Source organism: Natator depressus, chromosome 5, assembly GCF_965152275.1.
Source record: "Natator depressus isolate rNatDep1 chromosome 5, rNatDep2.hap1, whole genome shotgun sequence".
Taxonomy (NCBI): Eukaryota; Metazoa; Chordata; order Testudines; family Cheloniidae; genus Natator; species Natator depressus.
This window is the reverse complement of record NC_134238.1, coordinates 81049333-81064583: the sequence shown is the minus strand read 5'-3', so window position 1 is coordinate 81064583 and position 15251 is coordinate 81049333. Positions and strand designations below refer to the sequence as shown.

Sequence of the window (15251 nt, the reverse complement as noted above, 5' to 3'; positions counted from 1 at the left end):
TTTCAAAGTTAAATGCCACTGTGGTGGCTTTCTTTTGCATTTTCCCCCTACGAGGATGGTAAATTCATTTACATTACGATTGCTATTACTGAGTGGTTCAGCTTGGACCAGGTCCTGTGCTCCACTTAGAACTATTCCTCTTGGATGAGGTCCTGTGCTGCACTTAGGACTAAATCAAGAATTGCCTCTCCCTTTGTGCGTTCCAGGACAAGATGCTCCAAGAAGCAGTCATTTAATGTAGCTGTAAATTTTAGCTCTGCAACCCTTGCTGAGGTGACATATACCCAGTCAATATGAGGATACATGAAATCTCCAATTATTACGATCTTTTCTGCCTTTCTAGCCTCTCTAATCTCCCTGAGCATTTCAGAGTAACTGTCACCATCCTGGTCAGGTTATAACATTTTTACTATTATATTTTTATTGTTCAAGTATGAAATTTCTATCAATAGAGGTTCTATGGTACAGTTTGATTCTTTTAAGATTTTTCCTTTATTTGACTCTGTACTTTCTTTCACATATAGTGACACTCCCCAACCAGCACAATCTACTTGGTCATTCCTATCTGTTTTGTACCTGGTATTACTGCATCCCATTGATTATCTTCAGTCCACCAACTTTCCATGATGCCTATATTATCAATATCCTCATTTATCATCTAGTTACACACCTTAGTATCTAGACTTCTAGATTTAGACTTAGAGATGATAAATCCAGTTCTGGAATGCCAGCTATGCCATTTTACTGCCAAAATGGGAACCAAGGAAATCCTCAAACATTATTCATTTTCCTAGGTTTAAGGACTTCTCATCTTGGTTGGATTCCAAGCTGAAGGAGAAGAGAGGAAGGGATGAAGTAATAACATGGAGGATACTTTTAAACTAAAGTGACAAGCAAATGGAAACTGTTTGTAAGAGAGCTGGAAACTCATTCAGCAAAGTGCTCTAGCTCAGTATTTTTATATAGCAGTGACATCATAAAACCATACTGGAAATATCACACAGTTTCAAAAACTTTCAAAAGCTGTGGCAACATCTACTGAAAGGGGAAGAACCAAAGAAAAAGTGAAGTGGGAAAGTGAGGGTGAAGCATGGGAACCTAGATCATTAGTCAAGTGAATAAATGCAGATGGAGTAAAATGAAAAAAAGCAGAAAATTAGGAAGGAATAAAAGAATATGAATAGATTGTTATTTAACTTTTGGTTTTACTTAAAGTAAAAGAAGTTTTTTCTGTTATTCAATAGTAGTAAATATTGATTTCAGCACCCTAACTGCTACAACTAAACTTGCATATATTTCTCATACAACCTCTTTTGTTTATTTGTTTTGTTAACTTTGGGAAGCCCTGGGGATATTTGTTTTTTTACCAGTGAGTATTCATTTTCTGATATCTGCTATTTGAGCTGTCTTGGTTAGTTGTGTTTGGTTAGATTAATCATGTTGCCTGTTCTAGGTTCCCTCATTGAGCAAGAGTGCAAGCACTCTAGGCATAAATACTCATGCAAATTTAAATTTTGGGTTCCATAAATATTTTCACATGTAACTATGAAATTTACTTTCCCCAAACATTTGTATCAGCAGCATTGGACTGGCCTGCAGGAAAAGGAGAGAAGAGGAGCCCCCAAGGTGGTCTGGGCAATTGTAACTCATGCTCTATCTATCCACCTCCACCAGCACCACCTCCTTCTTCACAAAGATGAAGGGTGATGGTAATAGTCTTTTCTCACTTGAAATAAAGGGGGTTGGAAGTACCACTGCCATCACTTCATGTTGTGATTTTTTTAAAATGAGCTCACCTGTCTCAGTGCCTGGGCTGCTGTATGTGTTGCCCTTTGCCTATTGCTACTTCTTGTGTTTGAACTTTGAATTAAACATACTACTGTACTATGAATTCTGGGGTGTCTCAAAGATCATGCCTCCTACCATGACAGTACATTAAATTGAAACACAAGAGACATCAGAGGGCAACTGTGGCCAATCCTGGGCCCAAATCCTCTGTCCCCACTCTTCTCCACTGGTGATGCCTTCTCCTTGCAAGGATTAATTTCTAGATTTGAATTCTATTGAGTCTTCTGCCATCCAGGAGGGATCTGTACTTAATCTGTCACTGTTGTAGGAGTCTTGGGTGGCCAACAGGTCTTCAGGCCTCTAGGAAATTTCCCTGTATGTCTGTACAATAAATATTAGTCACTTGGAAAGAGAATGCAAAAGGGGATGAACATAGTCAAAACAAGTTTGCAGAAACATATGAACAAATACTTGAGGAATTTTTATTTGTATCATTTGCCCAGCTCTTCTTGCAATATAGTCTGAAGTCAACTGCATTAGTTATTACATCCATCCAACATATTAACTCAAGCTTGGCTAAAATCTGATGGTTTCTTGCGTATACTTTGTGAGTTGTTACCAAAGACTCTGAGCAAAATATTCTAAATGTGTGTCAAAAACAAAAAGGAAAAAAGAAAACCTGTGCAAGAAAACGCCACCCGAAGAGAAAACATGTATGTTTAAAATGATTACATATTTTCCCTATACAAAAAACTTAAGTATAAAAATTGACTTTATATTTATTGTTTCTTATATTGGTTTCATTTTAAGTATTCCACAGATCCATAATATGACAATTTCAGGCTGTCCAGAAAGATAAATCTTAACACAGTCCTATAACCTCCACTAGTATAAATATACTGGCAAGGAACTTTGACCAGCAGTAGAAATGTTCATACTTAAATAATTTTTTTTTTTTTTACAATTTTTGAAATTTTACAATGGTTGGTTTCTGAATACCAATATTAATGCACAAATGTAAAAAAAGGCAATTTTAATAACCTTTTGTCACCCTTTGTATCAAGTGCAGCTTTATTAAAGGAATGTAAAAGAAAATCATGTATATATTAGAGACTCATTTTGAAAAGAGACACAGCAACTTATTCTATGTTTTGAAAAAGAATACTGTATGTCTACACTTTATTATAAATAATCATGTTCTGTCATAGTTTCTTCTTGCCAGCAAATGAAGGACATTTTTTCACAAAGCTTCTAAAATGTACATGAGTATTTGATTAAATCACATTCCCTTGAGAAAATAAAGTTCATTCGCACAGAGCAGACAATAATGAGGAGCGCATTATTACAATAAGACTTTTAAGGACCTCGGTAGCCAGTACCAGTTGCATTTGGAAAGACACTCCTCAGTTTTTCTTTTTTTTAAAAATAAAGGTACAATCATAGTTATTAATTTACTTTAAAAATTCTTAAGATGAAGAAAAGTAGTGTTTATATATATATAAGTCCTTGTATAAATTATAAAACTCAAGTTTATGTTACAGAGTTCCTTCCCCAGAGGAAGCATAAAGCACTTTTGTGGTACCTTCACCAGTAAATATATGTATCACATTAAGTTTGACAAACACAACAAAAACTGATATTGCATCCTAAAGCCCAAAGAGAACATTCGTTTGATGCAGTGTCTCATGATGGATGTGCTCCGTGAGATCATTTGATATCCTTGAGTTCGGTCAATTTTGAATAGAGGGCATAGGAAAGTAACACATCTAATCAGTTCAGTAGGAATTGGAAATAGTGTACAGCCGTCTCATCTTTTTTGAGGTCAACATACACCCTTTGGAAGACAAAGAGGAGTTTAAGAATATGACAGTAAAATAAAAACAACAACAATATAAACTCCCCCCCAAAAGGCAGAATGAGCTGGAATGTCAGGAGAGAGTTCGATTGTACCTGACACCTAAATGTTTTTCTAGCCAGAGTTCAGCCAGCTGCATGGTAGAAGCAAATGTACTTGCTTTGGACCCCAAGCACATTTTGTATTGTTTAGGGTCTAAATTTGGGTCACACTGAACTGGATGAAAAACGTGTACAACTCCAACTTCTTGACTTCTAAAAGCCGTCAGCCCAGAAGCTATTACTTTAGTAAAGAGATCTACATCCTCAAGTCCCCAGCCTTGAATTGAGGTATCAAATCCACCAGCACTCAGTAGATCACTTTTGTAAATACAAGTGATTCCAAATCCATAGTCTCGCCAAAATCCAGTTTTCTTTGTGAAAACAAAGTTACTGTCGCCCGGAGGGCTGCCTCCATATATTACTTTTGGATCATATTGACTAAAGATAATGGGATAATAAACCTGCTGTCCTTGAATAGTATTATCTCTACATCGTTGGAGAAAGTCTGGTGTGAATATCAGGTCAACATCACAGAATAGCAGCAAAGTGTCATTGTCAAATTGAGATGAGGCCATTTCAAGACCTAAACCTCTGGAAAACTCTCCTGTCATAGGAATTAGGGTCATATCTGCCTTCGGATACTTATTATGATATTCTTTAATTAACTCTCTGTGTTTGCTGGAATCTTGGCCAGAATCAGAACTGAACAGAATTACTGCCAGCTTTACATTCTGCCTGGGAATAACACAAGTCTTTTCAAAATTCTCCATAAATCTTAAGAAAATGTCATATCTTCCTGTGAGAGGGACAAGAATATGTATTTTCTTGTCACTATGTCCTCCTATTTCTTTGGTGTCTTGGAATGATGAAAAAATCTTTAAAGAATTTGAAAGAAAAGAGAAAGACTGAATATCACTGTTAATATTCTCCACAAAGCTTCTTACATCCAGTTCCTCTGCCTCTTTGAAAAAAGGCTTGCTAAACAATTGCTGAAGGTAAGCATGACGTCTCACTGGAACTGTAAGTTTTCTTCCTTTGTGTCTTTTGTACAAAAGCAGTAAATCCAGGATGTACTCCACTCCATGCATAGGATCAACCCTACGGTAGCCATATTGTATTTCCTTGAAATCAATAAGCCTTCCTCTAGATTTAGAGTTCTCATTTATCATTTCCATTACTTGCATCACTGTGTCATCCAATGCTGCCCGCAGAATGCTATTAATGCTTTGTCTGGGTGGTTGATTCTCAGCTACAGAATAAAGGAGCTTACCTGTCAGGAATTCCCATTCAATGACTTCATTCCTTTCACGGGGCTGGAAGCGATTGAAAGATGGCATCATTCCCAGCTGCTGATCTTCCTTATTTATTTCACTGTTACTGAGCTTACTCATTAGGGCACTTTCTCTATGGAGCTGGATGGTGCGATAGCGTAGTTCTGAAATTTTGCGGCTCAGTATGTAATTGTGGAGTCTATATTGGTAGGCTGGCCTTTTATTAGGATGAAGTGTTATAGCTGTGTGTATTTTACTGTTGTGAAGATCTTGGATGTAACCCTTCCGATTGTGTTCATAATTTTCATGGAACAATTGCTGCATCTGGAGAGGGAAGAAAATAAATGCAGTTAGGTAGGAAAAATGTTAAAAAATGCAAGCCAATGAATACCTGCTAACTTACTGTGGTTTACTTTTCACATCACAGTTTTAAAGTTCATACTGAATATTAATTATGCACATTTGATTTATTATCTATTTAAATTCCAGTAGTGCCTACAATGGGCAAATAATGTCTCATAAATAAATTGACATCTTGTGCTTATTGTTACTTATTCTACCTGGAAAACTGGATATCATGTTTTTAAGTTCATGCACACAGTAGCAAATCATGTCAGGGATTCTTAGTAGAATGTCAAAACTCGTATTGACTTCGGTGGGGGCAGGACTAGGCTCACAGATGATGTAGAGGTTGAATTTTGCAAAGCATTCAATTTCTCTCATAAGCCTCTATCAATATATAAATCATCGTTTGTACAGATCCTTATTGCACAGTTATTACAGAGGCTAAAGTGACTGAGGCCTTTTTTTTTTTTTTTTTAAACAACAGAAACTTGAATTTACGTCAAGGTACACCTGAGCAGCTCCAAATAGCTAATAATTCCTATTGCAACAACCAAATGGATAGAGCTTCTTAACACTGATTAATCAAATTAACCTCAGTTTAACAAACTTGTTAGTTTTTGTTCCACAGAATATGATTAAGTGACCGCATTATAATCACTGGGATACAGAGCTCTGGCAGTGATGCAAATAGCAGCCTGCCCAATCAAACTATACCGGTCATGCTAGTATTATTTACTGTAACTCACTATTGATTTCTGAGGTAAGAACATCCCACTTTTCTCAGATTACTAATTGTAATTGTAACTAGTGGTTAAAGCACAGGACCAGGAGTTAGAAAATCTTGGTCATATACCTGCCTATGCTACTGACCCACTCTTGAGCATGTCATTCCATCTTTCTCTTCCTCTTTTTCCCCGCCTCATAAACTGTTCTGAATGTTCATTACTGTTTGTAAAATGCGTTAGTACTCTCTTAAATGGGAAGCAATAAAGAAAAGTAAAATATTATTAACCCTTCTTAAATACATTTAAGTCACACCGTCCTTTGCTGAGATAACAAACACTGACTTTAATGAGAAGCATGTTCCCAATAATATAACAGAAAAGAAAAAACAGGCTGTTTCCATTTATTTGATTAATGGGAAACAGCCTGGTCTGTAATTACATTATATAGAAAAGGGGAAAGTGTTCATTAGATAGGAAATACTGTTCAGAGCCTTGTTGGTGAACTGAAGCACTAATTAGATCTTGAGGTTTGTATTGAAGTCTGTCTTCTATGCACCGCACACATCAGCAAAGATGACATCTGATAACAGAACAAACAATATCCCAGCTTCAAAATGTTTAACTAATTCACTTTTATACAAACCTCTCTAGAATGGGGATCCTCCTTAAATATTTTGCTACTCATAGATAATATTAACCTATTATGCTAAGAACCAAGAAAGCTAAACTGTAATAGGCCGATTAGCAAAAGATCCTACAGCAGAAAATACAGATCATAATATTGAGAAAAGATGTTATTAATTTCATACATGATTTCAACATATTGCTATTTTTTCTTCTTCTGTAAATGAATTTGCTTGTATAAATAAAACAATTATTGTTAGTCACCTCTGTATTTGAGATCACCTTGCAGGGTCCGAGAGCCTGGGCTTCAGCCTGAGCCCATATGTCTACATCACAATTAAACAGCCCCTTAGCCCAAGCCTGACAAGCGCGAGTTAGCTGGCACGAGCCAGCCACAGGGTTTCAGTTGCAGTGTAGACAAAGCCTTAGATGGTGCAATCATCCTTAAATTTTTCCTTAAATTTTTAGTCTCATCCTTCATTGTTATCCTGCTAAATTTGTGGAGAAAAATGTTTTGTGAAAAGCAGGAGGTGATGGTAGTGGTAAAGGACCTACTACAAAACCTGCTTCTAGCCCTGGCAGCTGTAATTAGTATAGCAACCCTTTCTGTATCTTTCCATGCATTCTTGAAAAGCTCAGAATCCTGAAAATAGGTAGCTATTATTGAAAATATATAAAATGTTTATTATGGTAGTGCCTAAGGGCCGACCAAGTGTGTGCACCCATTGTGTTATGTGCTGTAGAAATGCAGAGTAGTAAATGGTCCTTGCCCTAAAGAGCTTACAGTCTAAACAGAGAAGACATGTGTAGGATGGGGAGAGGGGTAGAACACACAAGCAGAGTGAACTATGTCATGGCAGCAAACAGCATGTTAGTTCCATTATTATTATTTGGGTGGGTACACTTAAGAGGGGATACATTAATACAAAGAAAAGGGAGGGTATGAGGGAGTGAGGAGACATGGCAGGGGAAAAGGGGCAAGACGGGCAGTTGAGTAGTGAAGCTGAGGTGAAGAGACTGTAAGGAAAAGGGAGGGGGAGAGAGCTGCAATGCAGAAGGGTTGGAACAAACAGCCAAACAGCACAGGGCAGAGGCAATCCAATCAAAACTATAGAAAGTTCTCTGAATACCCAGAAGACGTTCTGCTTTGGCTGCTTCTGCCCCTACTGACTGGAGCATTTGACTGGTGAGGAGAGGTACCAGCTGGGTCCTCAGGGCTATGGATTGATAGATCTGTACAAGTTATTAGTGCATTGCAGCAAACTCTCATGTCCTTTGGAGAACAGGATTAGAATACATCATGACCTTGATAAATTGGAGAATTGGTCTGAAATCAACAAGATGAATTTCAATAAAGACATGTGCAAAGCACTGCACTTAGGAAGGCAAAATCAAATGCACAGCTACAAAATGGGGAATAACTGGCTAGGCAGCAATACTGCAGAAAAGGATTTGGGGGCAATAATGGATCATAAATTGAATATTAGTCAACAGTGTGATGCAGTTCCAAACAAGTCAAATGTCATTCTGGGATGCATTAACAGGATTGTCGTATATAAGACATCGGCAGTACTTTGTACCCCTCTATTTGGCACTGATGAGGCCTTAGCTGTACTGTGTCCAGTTTTGGGTTCCACACTTTAAGAATGATGTGGACAAATTGGAGAGAATCCAGAGGAGAGCAACAAAAATGATAAGAGGTTTATAAAACATGACCTATGAGGAAAGGTTGAAAGAATTGGGCCTGTTTAGTCTAGAGGAGAATAAACTGAGGGGCAACATGATAACAGTCTTCAAACCTGTAAAAGTTTATTATAAAGATGATGGTGATCAACTGTTCTCCATGTCCACGGAGGGTAGGACAAGAAGTTATCAGCTTAGTTTGCAGCAAGGAAGATTTAGGTTAGATATTAGGAAAAAGAATATTTAAGCCCTGACACAGGTTATCTAGGGAGGTTGTGGAATCCCTGTCACTGGAGGTTTTAAGAACAGGTTAGACAAACACTGGTCAGGGATGGTCTAGGTATACTTTTTCCTACCTCAGCATGGTGGGAAGGAATAGATGACTTCTTGAGGTCCCTTCCAGCCCCAGATTTCTATGATTCATCGAAACACTGGCATCTTAGTATACAATGGACTAGATCAATTGACACTGATTCGTGACATGAAGTAAATGAGCTATAATAAATAATACCATCTGAGGTTTGGGCCCAGTGTGTCCAGATCCTGATCCCACTCAAGTCAGTGAATGAGGAGAATCCTACTGAATTCTGTAGGAGCAAGTCCAATGTGTTAATTTTTCATAGGACTTTACTCATTTTTTCTGAAGAGATTGCTGCCTTTTGAATGATTCTTACAGCACAATTAGCAATACAGTTGGCAAGAATTTCTGAATGCATCTCTTCATGCCGGCTGAAACTAGAAGTTGGCAAGAGATGTGGGTAATCCGATAGTGCTCTAAGGAACTCTGAGCTACAAGCAGTAGAAAAAAACATGGTGAGCTGAATAACAGTGAAGACAATATTTCCCTGTATGCTTCGATACAATAGTTATGTAAGCATAAGGTAATTTGCATTGCAAATCTTCAAACTCATTTTAATCTTTGTGATTTACTGATATAATAACAAATGAAAGTCCTTATTACATATAATGCAAATGCCCAAACCATCCCTCTTTTCTTATTACCAAACTAGTTTGTATTAAAAGACTGAATGAAAATGGTGCTTTTTAAATTAAGACCATTTCTCTCTGAACATTGTTTATAAAACTATTTCCTTCAGTTAAAAGTCCAGGAATGAAACTTAATCCTTGCCACAGCCCTACTTTTTTTTTAAAAAACAATGTACCATAATATTATTATAACAACAGCATTTTATCTGCCTTATGGAACAACCAGCCTTTCTTAGAACAATGGGGTACTTTTTCATTCCTATCCTCCCCCTCCCCCCAGATAGTTAAAGACTGGGTCTCATCCTGCATTCCTGAGCATCCAATACTCCCAGTGATTTCAAAGGGAATTTTGAATATACAAGGAATACAGAGATGGGCTTGTAGTGATCTGATCACATAAGATCAGATTACTACAAGCCCAACTCTGTATTCCTTGTATGTTCAAAATTCCCTGTATTCCTTGTATATTCAAGCTCTTTAAAAAACCAATTCACACTGAAAGTGTGTAATGCCCTCAGAGCCCCTCTAGTCACAGCAATCTTTTGAACTGAGAAAATTGTGGCTCTTTATGTTATCACTATATATAGCTTCTTCCCATAGTCTGATCCATAGTGTAAAATTGATTTTACACTTGTAAAAACAATGGCTTTACTATTAGTGTTACATTTGTGTATAGCTTATCTGCATTATGAACTACAATGTTGCGGGTGTCTTTGCCAACCAAACTGAAGTGTGAATTGAGTTTATTATTTCAATTACTGTAAGGATTACTGATCATGGGTTTTTTTGTACCATGTACATACTGTTATGTCAATATACCCAGAAACAATATACATTGTACTGCAGATGTGGACATGCTAAAAGTGACTGTAAAAATGGTTTTCTCTTACACAGCAGATCTGCCCTCACTGGGTATTGAGAAACATTTCCTTACTCTAGTGGTAAAAATATATACTGCCGAGTCAATCCAGCTCTGGAAAAAGAGCTGGATTCTATTCTGCATTACACATCTTCAACAGAATTGTTAGATAACTTACAACTGCAGAATCTTATGAAGTTACGGCCAAGATGAAGAGAGCTTGATTGTTTCACCCCTTGTTAAGCGTGCAGGGCTCAAAAGTGGAAAAAAATCATCATTGTGGGCCAGATTATTCCATGAGTAGTTTCGTTGTCAGTGGAACTATTCAAGAAGTATTATGAGTAAGGATGACACGTTTCTGATCCTTGCTTACCAATAAAGATTTGTAAACTGGGTATATGTGAAATATAACAAAACTCTGCAATACCATTTTTACAGGATCAGTTTTCAAAGTAGAACTGAACTTTAAGTAATGATCTTAGCTCTTTGAATTTCCTGGCTTTTGTGAGTTTGATTTAAATTCATTAGGTACATTATCTTTTCATTTCCTTTCTAATATTGGTCAAGACTTTGAATGGACATCAGCCCAGCCATTGTGAGACTAACCACTGTCAATCAAAGGCTCTGATAAGTTCGATAAAATATTGTTACTCCATTAAGACACTGTTTTTTTTGACATTCCATGTTCCGTTTTCTGCTCATTACAAACAAACAAACAAACAAACAAACCAGTGCCTCCCTATAGTGTTGGAAACACAATTGTAGAAGAGTGCACAAAAGATATTGACTCCGTGGCACTCTATGTAAACTCCTTTATGCAGATGCTTCACCTAAACACATACCAAAGAAATCAGCAAATATGTAATGTGGTGGTGGTGGTGGTGGGGGGAATCACATGAAGAAAGGAATTGGAAAGATTTTATTTCTGTAAATATCAAAAAGTTTCATTTTGTAAATTAGTAAACTCCATTCCTGTGAAGGCAATCTAGTTCAATATACAGTGCATTTAAAAGCCATTAAAGTGACAATATATAAAGGGAAAAAGTTTAAGTTGAATCTGCACGTCACATAAAACTGCTTGATAGTGAAAACATTACACTGAATAAGTCAATAGCTTTATGCAAACTATGCATTTAATATTTTTATAAGCTTACTTTTGGAGTATATACTGCAGATTAAAAACTGGGACTTATTGTCGCTCTTTCTAGGCCTACCAAATTCCTGTAAGGAACTGGAGTACTTAGAATCATAGAATCATAGAATATCAGGGTTGGAAGGGACCCCAGAAGGTCATCTAGTCCAACCCCCTGCTCGAAGCAGGACCAATTCCCAGTTAAATCATCCCAGGTGCCATACTTGTGGCACCTTAGAGACTAACCAATTTATTTGAGCATGAGCTTTCGTGAGCTACAGCTCACTTCATCGGATGCATACTGTGGAAGCTGCAGAAGACATTATATACACACAGAGACCATGAAACAATACCTCCCCCCACCCCACTCTCCTGCTGGTAATAGCTTATCTAAAGTGATCATCAAGTTGGGCCATTTCCAGCACAAATCCAGGTTTTCTCACCCTCCGCCCCCTCACACACAAACTCACTCTCCTGCTGGTAATAGCCCATCCAAAGTGACCACTCTCTTCACAATGTGTATGATAATCAAGGTGGGCCATTTCCTGCACAAATCCAGGTTCTCTCACCCCCTCACCCCCCTCCAAAAACCACACACACAAACTCACTCTCCTGCTGGTAATAGCCTATCCAAAGTGACCACTCTCCTTACAACGTGCATGAAAATCAAGGTGGGACATTTCCAGCACAAATACAGGTTTTCTCACCCCAAACTGGTTGCAGTTAGAATACAGGCAAATTATAATACTGTTTCTTATGTCCTCCAGGTCAGAACACTTATCTGACTAAAGGCAAAACTAACCCCTTGGGGATGCTTTGTGCATACAGGATCTAGTGGAGTGGTTCACCTAAGTTCTTGTCACAACTTCATGGTTGCTGAAACTGTGAGTGGTGTTTCTTCAGGAAAGCTCTCTTGCTCATCTTTTGAAGATGCTTTGCCTCAAAGATGCCTGGTCTGGAGGGTTTTCCTTGAATGAAGAGTCTTCTTCTTCTTCTTCACTAACTGAAGACTTGTGGCAGATGTTAGTTGAAATTCAGTTTGAAGATTCAAGAGAATCCTCTTACTGCACTTGCTTTTCATTTGTTTTTGAAGTCAACTATAGATCAAATTTCTTTTGGGTTAAAGGCTGAAGAATTTCTCTATTTGTCTGCATGCCTTTTTGAAGAATCTTATATGTAAATCAACTGATAAGGCTATGACTTTGATTAACTGCCTTTTTCTTGTCTAAGCTTGCTGGCAGGTGACATTTATTTACAAACGAATCTAGTGGATTGGGAGTCTGTTTCCTGGAAACTTTCTTTTCATACTCAATTCAATTTCATAAAAGTTCAAGTTGCATAAAATCCTATATATCTAATTAGTTGTGTGTGTGAATACTTTGAATGTTTAAAGACAATTTTCAAATTTCCTAAAGGTTATTCAGGTCTTGATCAAGGCTTATTGAAGGTCTGACACATGCTAATAAATTTACTCATGTTGAGTGGTACTTTACTCATTATGTAAGGGTTGCACAATACAGCCCTCTGATATGTTCAAGTTTGCATAAAATCAATTTATTCCCAAATTGTAAGACCAAAATTTCAATAATTTCATTTTTAGCTTCATAAAAATGAGTCATTGATTAGTAATAATGTACAGTAACTCCTCACTTAACGTTGTAGTTATGTTCCTGAAAAATGCGACTTTAAGCGAAATGATGTTAAGTGAATCCAATTTCCCCATAAGAATTAATGTAAATGGGGGAGGGGGTTTAGGTTCCAGGGAAATTTTTTATTGCCAGACAAAAGGCATTATATACATTTTAAACAAGCAATTTAATACAGGTATAAGTTTTAAACAATTTAAAAAAAACAATTTAATACTACAATCATCATTGCTGAGTACGAAGCTTGGTTGAGGTGGTGGAGTCAGAGAGTGGAAGAGGGTAGATTGTCCGGCTGCTCCTCTTGCTGAACTTTCTGAACTCGAAAAAACACATCTAGAGATTGCTGTTTTGCTTTCCTTTTTTTTCTTGGTAAATTTCTTTATAGCAAGTCATTAGAGGACGTTAAGTGGGGAGTTACTGTATACATTTTATTATTCAGTATCTGAAACCATTATCAGTCAACTCATTGAAAGATTTCAAAATCTATCAAAAGGATTCTCAAGGACTATTTAATATAAACCCTTACTTTAAATGTTAGATATAATACCATATAGACTTAACATATCTTAAATTTTAAAATAGAAAGTGTGAAGCAAAAATTTCTCCACTGGTTCTTGATTTCTTAAAAAAGGAGAAAAATACCCTGACTATAACTTATTAAAAATACATGTGCAAAACCTAACCACAATTTTTTTTTAAAAAAGGTGATTTTATATACCAGTTAGAAAAAGAAAAATGAACAGCTGTCTTGTAGTAAACAAGTTTTAAAATGTATAATTGAGAAAAATAACTTCTTCCTTAAATTTGAGGAGAGAGAAGAGAACATCTATTTTCCTATTACCTTACAGGGTATGTATGTCTGTTTTGCAGGCATTTTACAAGTGTTATCAAATCAAATATTTACTTGTCAGTAAATACATAAATAAATTCTTAACACATTATGTCATAGCAGTACATGCCTTAAACTGCACCTTTTCACTTATATTATAATACATAATCAAAACGTGTACTCAAAGTACAACACGTTTCATTATGACAGCCTTAAAGACCCATATGCTCCTTCGTGCCCCAACTCTATCAATTTTTAAGGCCTTAAATAAACCTTAAGATGGGCCCTACTCAAGTTAATAAGCCAAGAACATAACTGATGGTCAGATTGTGTTTTGGCACTATGTATTTCTACTGTCCTGTGCAGGTGGTAAACTGAAACTTACAAGACCATTGATAGGCTCTGTTGAGGGAGTTGGATTTATAGGACTGTCAGCGAGGGCTGCATTCAAGACTGGAGTAGACAGAGAAAGGGAAAATATAAATTAGCTTGTCATTTTTTAATTTAACATTTTTAAAAAATGAATAAATGGCCTCTGCAACCATTGTGAAATTAGTTTTGAAGATATCATCGAAACAATTGGAAGAGGTTAATGAAATTTTTATCTGAGCCTAGGCTGGAGTCCTTTAAATATATTCAAATGTCAATTAATAGCATGAAATCTGATTTCACATTTCCAGTATTGGGTATATATTTGAAATTTAATATTTCAGTGTTATGTGAATAACATTCCAATTTGGTTAACAATATATCCCATTTTATAGTTCAGATATTCTCTTCATATTCAAGACATGAGCAGCCTATGCATTAGCTCATTGCAATGACCCCAAAATCTGAACTTCCACTGCAAACCCCAGAACAAACCCCCCAACTGTACAGCACAGATGCTTCATTTTTTAATGTAAAAGTATTATTAGCTTGATCAGAAGATTTAAATACTCCACTACATCTAGGGAATTTTGTTCACTGTATGGTCACATTACACAGCATTGCACAATCCTTGACTGGGATTCCCAGGTGTTACCATAATATAAACAAACAGCATCAACAAATAATTTCTTTCTTTTTTTATATATGTTTGGCTATTACAATGTAATAAAGACAAATCATTCTTTCTGCAGTCAGTATTCTCATATGCCCTAATGGGAAATCTTTATACAGCTGGGAGAGAACCTTTGTTATATGGTACAGGGAAACACCAACCCCTAGAATATACAATAATGGGTAAAAGAATTATAATGATCAGTCCACATGAAAAGCCTTTCTAAAACTTTATTTGACAAGCCCAATCCTCCATTTAAAACATTGGGAGTTTTGCCTTTGCGTACTATAGTAGTACTATGTATAGGGTACTAAAACATTTTGTTCTTCCAGTTGAAAAGTAAAATCTGATCAAAGTCTTTGTGTTGTAAATACATTGCGATGCAGTACAGAGGTTTTCTATCTTGTAGTGGCCTGTAGTGACC

At 36.6% G+C, this 15251-nt stretch overlaps 1 protein-coding gene across 5 annotated transcripts in view; it reads right to left on the bottom strand.

The window, feature by feature from the left end:
* Positions 1–15251, bottom strand: part of CHSY3 (chondroitin sulfate synthase 3) — a 279018-nt gene that overhangs the window by 31556 nt on the left and 232211 nt on the right. For 2 of the 5 annotated variants that reach the window (XM_074953078.1, XM_074953079.1), the window contains exon 3: positions 4955–5279. In XM_074953078.1, coding sequence (XP_074809179.1) covers positions 4955–5279 — 325 coding nt within the window. Of the gene's footprint in view, positions 1–670; positions 829–2287; positions 5280–15251 lie in introns of those variants that run through there. The other 3 variants (XR_012639586.1, XM_074953077.1, XM_074953076.1) reach the window with 3 other exon arrangements.